Source organism: Macrobrachium rosenbergii, chromosome 50 (assembly GCF_040412425.1).
Source record: "Macrobrachium rosenbergii isolate ZJJX-2024 chromosome 50, ASM4041242v1, whole genome shotgun sequence".
NCBI classification, from domain to species: Eukaryota; Metazoa; Arthropoda; class Malacostraca; order Decapoda; family Palaemonidae; genus Macrobrachium; species Macrobrachium rosenbergii.
Genome location: NC_089790.1, coordinates 3,170,001 through 3,182,734, shown reverse-complemented (window position 1 = coordinate 3,182,734; position 12,734 = coordinate 3,170,001). Strand labels below are relative to the sequence as shown.

Below are 12,734 nucleotides of genomic sequence, written 5' to 3'. Positions count from 1 at the left end.
CGCTGAAACAACTGTTAAGAAGAAAGAAATATGAACGGAGGCACAGTAAAAGGAATGAAAGGGGTTGCAACTAGGGGCCCACGGGGAGCTGCTAAGGACCTTAAATAATGCCTACAGTGCACCGCGTGAGGTGCACTGACGGCACTTATCTGCCTACGGGAATGAAATGGAAAGACACTAAAAAAATATTCAAAAACATGAAAATCACAAGATATTCTTTGGCTCTGTCATGTCAGAAATACAAATAAATGACCCAAACGTAGGAATAAATTCAAATCTTATCAGAAATCACGTTTAATACTAGATTACCTTTTGCCTGATCCCTAAAAACTCTTGCTTCATTCCGGATGACTGACACGAAACGCACCGTCTTCTAGCTGAATAAGTCGACTAGATTAATGAGACCACTAAATGAACATGCTTCCCTCCGGGTTGAAAAAAAAAAATAAGTGACAGAACACCTCTGAATACTTTCACGGCTATCTCAGAAACATCCCTCCTCTCCTGGCACCTGATTCACGAAATACGAGTCCGTTGCATTAGTCGGTTCCTCGTGGACTGTCAATAAAATGTTTCCCGCATTCTTGATGTCGGATGAACCCGTTCCCTGGGCACCAAGGCCTCTCGCCCCCAAGACCACCCGCTAACTTCCCTTTTGCATGTCTGATGGCTTTTGACTAAAGTTACCTCAGTTGCCTGTCCCTGAAATTTGCTTATTTCCTTTTGGGGGCATTTGCGTTAAATATCTGATTGCAGGACTGGAATAATAAATTCAAGACAGAGGCCAAGCGCTGGGACCTATGAGGTTATTCGAGTATAAAGGTTTTAAAGGTGTGACGAGAGGAAAACCTCGCAGTTGCACTGTGAAACAATTTTTAGGGGAGTAAGATGGAAGCGAGAGAATATGAATGGAGGTACAGTAAAAGGAATGAAAGGGGTTGAAGCTAGGGGCCCAAGGGACGCTGCAAGGAACCTTAAGTGAGGCCTACAGTGCACCGTGTGAAGTGCACTGTAGGACAAGAATGACCAAGTTCTTGTCCAAGCAGCCCGTAAGAGTTGCCTCTAGCTGCTTGACTCACCAATTCTCTTGAATTCAAGCTGATTGGGTCATAAATTTCAAGCAGGCTTATCTGTTTGCTCTTCAAATATACTAACTCCGTGCGAATTCCTATTCGCTGGTTCAGGAAGACTTAAATGTTCCAATTCTTTATTTTTCTACTTGGGAAAGTTTTCAACTGGGCCACTCTCAGTTCCTTTCAAAGCCCCATCAAGAAAGTAGGCCATATACTGTGCATTCTGTCTTTTCCAGTACGTCAGCTGACGAGCCTTTAGTAACGACAGTAAGAAATTAACTATTAAACTCGCTTTGCACAAAGCCTTATGATAACATGGTAAACACAAAAGCGTAATATATACTGTATATATATATATATATATATATATATATATATATATATATATATATATATATATATATATATATATATATATATATATATATATATTTATATGTGTGTGTGTGTGTGTGTGTGTGTGCGTACAAATATGTTAAAATCTAATTCCTATACCTATAGAATTACTTACACAAAAGATTGTCATTTCTAAGTGTAACTGCCCCGACCATGATTCGAACCTGGGATCTGGCTTACGTGCAGTGTAAGACAGTCGACCGCGACCATTCGGCCATCAAGAGAGACAGAACATGATAGCTGATTAGTAGGCTTGTGACACTTGGTTCATAATGAAATACTGCCACTTATACACGCTTGAATTTTATATTCAGAAACATTAAGCCACAAACCTCACTTACTATTCAAGTCATTATACAACAGGGAATAAAAACCAAGGAGAAATAAAAATGTTCAGTGCATCTGGCCAGATCACTTAGCCACGCTCCCCAGCAACAAAAGTCCCTTAATCCCTACTGCAACATAGTAGAAAAGTCCTCTTTGAAGCATAAAAGAAGTTTTTTTATTCCCTTCTGCGCAAAACAACAGAACGGCTCTCCTGGTAGAAGAACAGAAGTCTTTCATTCCCTTTACTGCAGAGCAGTGGATAGGTACTGTTCACAGAGAAGCAGAGGCCTTTCATTCCCTTCAGTACAGGACAGTGAAGCAGCCTTTTTGGCAGCAGTGACACAGGTCTTTCGTCTGCTCTACTACAGAACAGTGGAGCAGTCTTCCAGGCAGCTTTAGCACTGGTTTTGCATTCCCTTTGCAGTAGAAATGGGGACCAGTCTCTCAGCAACTTGACTACTGTTAATGCTCTACTTTTAATGCTCATAAGTTTCAAGGAAGCTGAAATAACACTGTGACAAAACAGCGTACAGCACAAATAGCCTACGGATAATGAACTGCAGGTTTAACTATTACTGAATCCGATTAAGTCAAAATCATGACCGAGAGAATAAAGCGACAAAATGCACTTGATAAAAGTACGATACAATTGCAACAGTATTCGAATACTGACATTATGTTTATGCGCTAGAATTCCACGGTTTCTGATAAAATTACCTTGTAGGGGAAGGAATACCGGAAAAAGTAAAAAAGCTTTTTTTTTCTAGAAAATATTTTTGATAAAGGTGACATCAGGCAGAGGTAAACAATGTTAGCTAAAGGAGCTAAATTAACAAGAGGTATCTTACAAAGACATCTACTTAATTAAAACTAAACCGTTCCTGACTAATTTACCCAATGATCGAGTGAGTGGTTTCTGTCAACTGGCGTCACAGGGACATGCAATGCCTTCCCACCATAGAAGGAGGAAAATAGGCGTAAGGGAGCTATAAGGAAGAATGATCTTTGCAGGATTCTAGACAAGAAATTCTAGCTCTTTGTTTGCAAGAAGAAGAAGAAGAAGAAGAGGAAGAAGACGTAAAGGCCAAGCACTGGGACCTATGAGGTCATTCAGCGCTGAAACGGAACTTGACAGTAAAAGTTTGAAAGGTGTAACAGAAGGAAAACCTCAAAGCAGTTGCACTATAAATCAACAGTTAGGAGAGGGTGGAAAGTCAGATGGAACCAAGAGAATATGAATATAAATATGTGTACAAATATATGATGTGTATACATGCATGTATACGTATATAAGTGTATGTATGTATGTATGTATGTATGTATGTATGTATGTATGTATGTATGTATTGTACTATATACGCATACATACCTAGTCATATAAAATCTACATGCATACAATGCCTCAGAAAAAAAAAGTAAAGAAAACTTCAATTTTTACCACAAAATCTAACATCCAACAAAAGACGATTATTAGCCGTACACTAATACGTGACATTTACTGTATACTCGCAGAGGAAATAAAAAAAGAAAGCAAATATCATTTCGTCTACTGGACTTTAGCCAAAGGCTTCGTGGCTACGATCACAGGAAAGGAATTAGTTTTGAAATACAGTCGGAAAACATTGTGGAGGATATAAAAAATACTATAAATAAATATATATATTTATATATATATATATATTTATATATTTATATAAACATACATATATATACACATGCATATACTGTATGTATACTTATATACATATACATGAATATACATATCTAGACATACAGATATATACATATATACATATATATAAAATATAAAATATCTACATGTAAGCAATACTTTTTTCATTAACATCATTTGATACTCCCGTTGAAATTCTAGTTCATGCCAGAAAAAGGTGATGCAATACTGAGAAATAGGAAGTAACAGCGATAAAAACAACACACACACGAAAAAAAACAAATAAGCAATAATCGGCACGAAATCAGATTGGGCCACAGGAAATTCTCATCTCCCGTAGCAACTGGGCCAAAGGGGCTTATCTTATATATATATATATATATATATATATATATATATATATATATATATATATATATATATATATATATATATATATATATATATATATATAAAATGTGTGTAAATAAATAGCTATCTATATATATATATATATATATATATATATATATATATATATATATATATATATATATATATATTATATATATATAATACTGAACGATTTAGAAGCATTTTCTTCAACTCTAAACTACCTAAGCAGTGTAACAGGTCCTAGGTACCTAGCACTGAGTGAACCATGCTGATTCAGTACAAGGAACTGAATATCTACTGAGGTTTGTGTGTTACCAATTGCCGATTTGACAGATTATGTTCACATGTATAAGACAGAAAAGTGATGCAAGTTATTACAGAAATATGAGCAAGAAACTGGGGACACAGTTCTTCTGAGAAGGAAGGACTACGGGAAGAACAAGCCCCTTGAAATCACAGGGAACGGGAGGCAGGAACTTATCACGGCTCGCAAATCCGCAGATGGCTTCTGAACCCGAAGGCTAATTTCCAAGAGACCGCTAACGACCCGCAGATCAAAGAAGCAATATGTCATCGCGCCCGGGGCCTAGACCGAATCCCGATTTCGTAAAAAGAGAGCCTCCGTGATTTGATTCTTTCCGAAGACTGCTGCCGTACGAATGGTGATGAGGTAGGGGGAGAGGTGGGGGGGGAGTAGGAAGCGTCTCGCTGCCTAGATAGTGTTCTAGACCGATGTTCCTCTAACCGAGGTCTGGTTCAGACCAGGCTCAGACCACCCCGTTAGAATTACAGTAGATTCGATCAGAGATAATTTTTCATTTTTCATCATTCCGTAGACCCATAAAGAGCAACGTGCTGCGAATGGAAGTGAGTTTATAAGTACTTGAAACGAGATGGTTTCCATGGTTCCATTACTTCCCTAGAAGTCTTTTATGAAAAGTTCGTTATAAGACTAAAGAGCAACGTGCTGGGAATGGGAGTGAGTTTATAAGTACTGGAAACGAGATGGTTTCCATGGTTCCATTACTTCCCAAGAAGTCTTTTTTGAAGAGTTCGTTAGAAAACTAATAATACAGTATTCACCAAGAGCAGTACTGAAATATTGTACCCAGTCAATCCGTAAAACTACTTTAATTCAATGATATAGGCCTATACAAAACGTGTTCCTAGAATATTATAGCAATACATGTCAGAGAGTCCCTTACATTGCAAAAATAAATAAGGATTCATCACTGAGTAAAACTGATTCTGAAGCGATTTTTTGTTGCCCAAGCTTGATAGACTTAGGTCTTTCTTCGGAAGTGGAAATTATTATTATTATTATTATTATTATTATTATTATTATTATTTATTATTATTATTATTATTATTATTAATGAGCATATATCTCTATTAACAATGCAAAGGACATGAGCCTGCATTGCAAGCTACAATAAAATAAGATACCCTTAAGTGAATGAATAAGAAAAGAAAGAATGAGAAATAAATACACAAAATGAATAGCGACTGATAACAAGAATCGAAAATAAAACTATTAATGTGACTGATAACGAACTATACTAACACATAATTAAATGATAACATGAATAAAACCCCTACCAGTACCCCAGTACCTAAGTGCACCCAAAAGCTAAGGAACCCGACAGAGTCTGTTATAACCCAAAGGAACCCACTGAGACTATGTTACAGATTATGAAAGCATTGGTTTAAATGGTACCCATCCGAAGACTCGTACATCCCAGAAGTCATAATTAGCATCGCAGGTATTCCAATCAATTCATCAAAACATTGTGATCACTCATGCTTATAATGATCAATTATTAGTACTATCACAATGACAATAAAGATTAATTGGCAGTACTATCTCAGTGATGATGGTGATTAATTATTGGTAATATCTCAATTATTATAAATTATTAGCACTATCTTAATTATTATAAAAGTTAACTATTAGTACTATCTCAAAATTATTAGTACTATCTTAATTATTGTAAAAGTTAATTATTAGTACTACCTCAATTATTATAAATTATTATTACGATCTTAACTACTATAAAGATTAATTATTAGTACTATCTCAAAATTCTAATGAAAAATTATTAGTACTATCTCAACTATAATACTGATTACTTATCAGTCCTTTCTCAGTGATTATAATGATCAATTATTAGTACTATCTCAGTGATTCAATGATTATGATGATTATTAGTACTGTCTCACTGATTAAAATAATTAATTATCATTACTATCTCAATTTACAACACAGAATTAACAAGTGATAACAAGACGACAATACCCACAGGCTGCAATACCCACAGAAGTGATATGTATATGTATATGGATTGATAATAAACGTTGCATGTATTTTATGTAGCCACAATGATCCATATATATATATATATATATATATATATATATATATATATATATATATATATATATATATACACGTTCAGAGAGAGAGAGAGAGAGAGAGAGAGAGAGAGAGAGAGAGAGAGAGAGAGAGAGAGAGAGAGAGAGATATACATATATATATATATATATATATATATATATATATATATATATATATATATATATTCACAGAGAGAGAGAGAGAGAGAGAGAGAGAGAGAGAGAGAGAGAGAGAGAGAGAGAGAGAGAGAGAGAGACTCATTCCACTCACTTCCAACACGCGACTGTATTCTTAACGGTCGCAATAACCCCCAGATTTCGAAATATCTTCACAATTTTGGAGGAATACAGCTGTCACTGCAACCCCTGGGTACAAGTGGATTAGATTAACCTCGCTTTACCCTTGGAAGAACGAGGCTCCAGCTATTTCCCGCTCGTATCCAGGCTTTTACTTTAAGCGTGTCAAAAGAATTAGTGTAGGAAAATCGCGAAGCTAAGTATCATTGTGGCTACTAACAATGGACATGGATATTCACATGTGTATATATACTTTGGGCATGTGTACATTAGCTCACATACAGACACATATATAATATAGGCCTACATATATATTTGTGTATCTGTAAATAAACGTGTTTTTTCAGTGGCCACACATGTACTGTATATATGTGTGTGTGTGTGTGTGTGTGTGTGTGTGTGTGTGTGTGTGTGTGTTTGCATGCAAGGTGATGACCTTCACCGTGCGCTGCAGGAATGGAAAAACAAAATATTTTTCGAGGCATCTGAAAAAATAAATGCTACGCCATCTTTCTGTTGGAGCCGTGCACCCGAACTTTATTTCCAAGCGAACAGCTGCAGTCGTGTGTATGGAAATGCACGAGCATAAATCTGCATGAATAAAAGTAAATCAAAAGGATTTTGTTTATTTACATGAACTAGAGGAGGAATCTAGTCACATAATGATTTAACTCCAAGAGATACTAGCATTGGTTCATAAACGGTTTATGCATTTCAACTGTCAATATGATACAAATACGTTAATAATGATCTTTATGATGATGAAAAATGTGTTGTCATATACCTGCAAGTCAAAAGACTTACATCCGCCTAAATGACATATATAAGACTAGGCATAATTGCATTTCTCCATACCGCGTAGAGGGTTCATTGGGATCACGGCGATATTTCCTAAAATCTTTTTTAACATTTTAACCAGCAAGTTTTAAGTAGCTTAGACTGGAGTACGGAACGCATGCAAAGAATGGACAATTGGTTAGTTAAGATTAAGCTCTGAAAACGAGAAGCATGCCTAGTGTAGACCTCGGAATTCTGGCAGCCATCAGAGAGCAAGAATGGATCACGGAGACACGAACGAGCTGTTCGATACAGAATGGGGCAGAGATGTCACGAAGAGAAGACAACGATGAACCTTCTATTGGTCTACAGTGAAAACAGCAGGAAACGCTAAGATAAGATGATGGGCTGCCTAGCAGATACCCCAAAAGCCAAATGCGAGAGAAGAGGGAGAAGGAGAGAGAGAGAGAAGGCAAAAGAAGAGAGGACAGACGGAAGGTTGAGAGAATTCCGTCGGAGATGTCCCAAAAGCTGAGCAAAAAAAACGAAAGAAAGATGGAAAAAGGGAGAGAGTCTTAATGAATCTCTAAGGCAGAAGCGAGTTTAGTCGAGTGCAGCGGAACCGGAAGAGGGAATTCCAAAAGAAAGTGGAGAGAGAGAGAGAGAGAGAGAGAGAGAGAGAGAGAGAGAGAGAGAGAGAGGGGAGAATCTTGGGTGGTGGAGTGGCAAAAGGGGTTTGGTAGGGCCGGGTGTCTATGGTCGTCGGGAGGGAGGTGTGGGCGGAGGGGGAGGGACGGTTGAAGGGAGGGGGGAGAGAGGAGCAACCTCGCTTACGTCTGCGTGCAACAGGTGGGGGGGAGGGGCGGGGGAGGAAGCACTGATCTAGGGAAACGAGCGATGGAAAGAAAGAGGGAGAAAAGGAAATGGCGGGAGGACGAGAATAAGCAGGAATAATATACAGCAGGGGAGGGAAGACGTCAGGACAAATGAGCGATTAATGAAAATGGAGGAAAACAGCTGAATGGAAGGAGAGAGAAGCCGAGTCTCCTTCGTGCAGGGGTGGAAATGACCACCCACAATCTAAACCAACAGGCCGACCAAACATTAGGACTACACCAACACAAAATGCTGAGTGAAACTGCATATGGTCTGGTGATTATATCAATCACACGAAGCCGAGAGAACACATACGAACGCACGCTACCCCCTCAGTACTAACATGTATATACAGCTATCTAAACACAAGGATATGCAAGGGAGTACAGGAAGGGTGGGGGTGGGTGGGGGGGCTATAGCGGAAGGGTACCGAACATCAAGTAAGCAAACATACAAGGCAGATGGTAAACAATCGGACCATTAGTAGATGAGATAATAGATGGCGCCTCGCGGGGGTGGAAAACTGGATTGGCCGAAGCAATATTTGATTATATTAATATCAAACTATACTGGGCAGCGAAAGCAAAGCAACTTGGACACGAAGAGACACAAGCAGTCACAAAGCCAAGAAACCGAATGGTAATCATAAAACTATCATCATCAAAATAATAACAATTTCCTTAACTAGACTAAGAGTATTCAGCTTATATTAATACAAAAATGTCTTTTGAGCTGAGCTGGACGAAAAGTGCTTTGCTTACCCTTCGCATCACACGAAGTGAGAACGACGAAGTCTTCATTTTGCCTGATATTTTGCTTGCTCGCTAAGTTTGACAAGGAGGGGGGATACGTTCTATTTTTGAAAGGAGGTAGAAAGGGGTGTGCTGAGTTCACTCGGATGAAGAGAGGGGTGGACAGGGCTCTAGGTTATCACTATGATCTATTCCAAGATGCACTAGAACGTTCACACGAAAAGGATTTCCGCTCTTTTATACTATAATGCCATGCTGTTCACACTCATGTCGGTACAGAAATATACATCTGCGTCTAAGTAGCTTTCTAGTTCGGGTATCCGGTATAAATCCTCTATGCTGTGTTATCGCAACAGACCACTATTCTACAAAATATATATTGGCTCTTTTTGTATACAAATATTTGCTTTTGCGTTCGTACATGGAGGGCTTCGAGGATGTTTCCCAAGAAAATGTACAGGTAGAAGTCACTTAAAGGTAATACATAAATATATATATATATTTATAAAAATAAGAGGAGACGTGTTAGATCACCGAGAAATAGAAGGATTTGTTTTTTTTTTTTTTCTAACTTAGATTGCTACTGTTGTTGATGGTATTTTGTTCTCTTTATTAAGCACAGGTCTTGCTGAAGAGGGCAAGCATCCTATCTGGGAGAGAGAGATGGTTGTAGAAAGACTGTTGTTGGGGAGAGAGAGAGAGAGGGAGAGAGAGAATTGTTGTTGTTGTTGCTGCGGTGGAGGAACAAGAGAGACCCTTTCAACACACTCTCACACACTTTCTCTCTTTATATCTGTCACTCGCTCTAATTGTCAGTCTCTCTCTTTTTCTGCTGATGTACGTACGTCTCTTTATCCTTTATCTGCCTCTCTTTCTCTCTTTATTTCTCTCTCTCTCTCTGGTAGCTGCTAGAAAGGCAAGCTATAACCCAGCCTACCTCTTCTTCTTCTTCTTCTCTAGCCTGCGATTAGTGAAAGGCCCCTACGATGATCTCCCGACTACAGGCCTCGGCGAAGCAGCGCTTTCGTTCGCTTCTTAGGGGATTCAAACAGTTGTAAGCTGGTTCTCAACAGGTGCTAAGGGCAGCTGGGGCAGGTGGTAGAACAGCTGCTGTGTGTGTGTGAGAGAGGAGGAGTGGTCGGAAGCAGAGTGGAGAGAGTGAGAAGGAATGGCCCGGACTGGCAATCGGTGGCCGAGTGTTGCTCTCTCTCTCTCTCACACACACTCTCGCTCTCTCTTTCTTTCCCTCTCTCTCTCCCCCAAGACCCAAACGTTGCCACATGTGCGATAAATCGCTCCTCCTCCAACACCACCCAAGAGCCCCACCCATGTGCGTGTGTTTGCGTGTGCTTCCATCAGTGTTCCTGGGTGCGTGTGTGCGTGCATGGATGTTATTATTGCGTGCTTGCGAGAACACGAGTGATTGAAAGGTGTGATGAGTAGGTGGCAGGCGTGTGTGTGCGTGTGTGTACCCCCATTACATGCAAAAATCACGAGATTTGGGGTCAGGAAGCCAAACACCAAAAAAAAAAAAATATAGCAAGGCACAACAGCTTTTGCCTTCTTGAAATGTTCGTCGTTCTTTTTTGCTTTCTGTTCTCTGAGGCTAGTTCCTGTCGGCTAGGTCTGTGTACGGAGCAATTGAAATTCTCTCTCTCTCTCTCTCTCTCTCTCTCTCTCTCTCTCTCTCTCCTCCCGCTGGCGAAATGAAAATTATTCCAAATGCCTCCATACAAAGAGGTTGAGCTTAACACGAGAAATTATACTTTGCAGCAACAACATTAGTGCAGGCTTCCTCTCAATGAGCTCGGATACTAATGACATTTCTTCCTGGTGTCAAAATAACCTTATGATTCAATATACAAAGGTGTATATATATACAGTGTATGTATGTATGTATGTGTGCATACATATATATATATATATATATATATATATAAAGGAAACATTCGTACACAGGGGAGCAATTAAGTCCACATTCCCTACAAACCCAACAAGATGAATAAACAAACAACAAAAACCAGATAATTTAGTCTCAATCGCCCAATCTCATTCTATTGTACTATAAATTTCCAAAGTATGTTCGGGCATTTTTATTTTCCGCAATAACGATGCGAACCAACTGGCAGACTCACTTCATAAAATTCATCAACTCAGGATCTGAATTTTGTAGAGAAGTGTGAATTTAAAAGTATTAAATGCCGTTGGAAAATCATTCTAAATTCAACTGTTTTAAAAATTTTTAAAAATCACTCTTTTGACGAAAGGCTCAACAAACCTCTCAGGAAATTAGCTCCACGATTCATGCTGGAAAAGAAGTGTTAAAAACTGTGTTATTTCCCCAGAAACATAGGAAAGGTTGTCTCCTAAAAGCAGAAGTCAGCCATCTTATTTTACTTCACTTTTGCTGTCAATTTAAGTGTGATTACCTCAAGTCATTACTGCTCATGGTATGGGCGCAAATTCGTTCCTCTCCCACAGACCAAATCTATGGAGACAAGTAACCGCCATAGGTTATCCCATATAAAAGAGGTAAATATTGACTACAAAAATATTGATCTTTGGAAACTCACTGGGAACAACAAGTAAAATATGCGCCTAAGTTTCGCCGGCGCAATCGATTTTTCTGTACTGCGTATAATGCTGTATGAGCCTCGGCCCATGGAACTTTCAGCCACAGCCCGGTGGTGGCATGTCCTATAGCGTTGCCAGACGCACGACCATGGCTAACTTTAACATTAAATAAAAACTACTGAGGCTAAAGGGCTGCAATTTGGTATGTTTGATGACTGGACGGTCGATGATCAACATACCAATTTGCAGCCCTCTAGCCTCAGTAGTTTTTCAAGATCTGCGGGCGGACAGAAAAAGTGCGGACGGACAGACAAAGCCATCTCAGTAGTTTTCTTTTACAGAAAATTAAAACGACTTCAAAGATTATAATATCCATTCAGTCTTAAGAGAATTTCACGAACTTAAAAAAAATTCTCTTGGAGAGTTTAAATACTTTGATATTTGGAAGCTCGCTACGAATGCTTACGAAAATTCTCTACGACGAGAAAACTTAGTTTCGAAATTCAATGACTGCCCATAAAAATTATCTGTTACTAAAACTTTTATATACTGTAAATGCTAGCAAAGCTCTTCTCGAAAAGGCAAGGCTGTGGTCTTTGGAATTAAAAATTATTTATACTCCAAATTAAAATAAAAATCTTCAGCATATTTGCTTCATTTGTACACTGGTAATTCTTGATGAAAAATTAAATCTTCCTTCTGTCAGGAAAATGACTTCTTCACTGCATCATAAGAATGAAGATTTTTGTAATTCTCTTCAGAAAAATCTCCCGCTGGTTTTTGGAGAAAGGGATGCTGTAGATTCATATAAAAAAAATGGTATGAAAGACATAATTAAGCCAGTCATATACCAACGTCTGACAAGTAATACAATGAATTTAAGAGCTACCCGCAAAGCTCTCCAGAGCAATATTCAACAGCCTATCTACAACAAATAGAGAAAGCAGAGGACAGCTACCTTGCGACAGAGTTCAAGTAAAGCAGAATTCCCAGTGTAGACAGGATCAGTAATCGGAACCTCCCCAGATATAAGACCGCAAAGTGCACAAATCGTGATACCGAAAGAGCACACCCAGCTTTCTTGAGGCAGACGAAGCTAGACCCATGACAGACGAACCTAGCCCCACGATGTGATCATAACACAGATGGTCTCCTAGGCCCACAAAATACTGACAAACCAGATAGGCCTAAAACCCAAACACTAGAAAATGTTTGAGACGG

At 38.7% G+C, this 12,734-nt stretch overlaps 1 protein-coding gene across 1 annotated transcript in view; it reads right to left on the bottom strand.

Moving 5' to 3' along the window:
- LOC136832500 (uncharacterized) overlaps positions 1–10,137 on the bottom strand; it is a 548,606-nt gene extending 538,469 nt beyond the window's left edge. The window contains exon 1 of the mRNA XM_067093407.1: positions 8,949–10,137. Within this exon, the coding sequence (XP_066949508.1) occupies positions 8,949–8,987 (39 nt within the window). The 5' untranslated portion in view covers positions 8,988–10,137. The remainder of the gene's footprint in view (positions 1–8,948) is intronic.
- Positions 10,138–12,734: the final 2,597 nt, after the last annotated feature.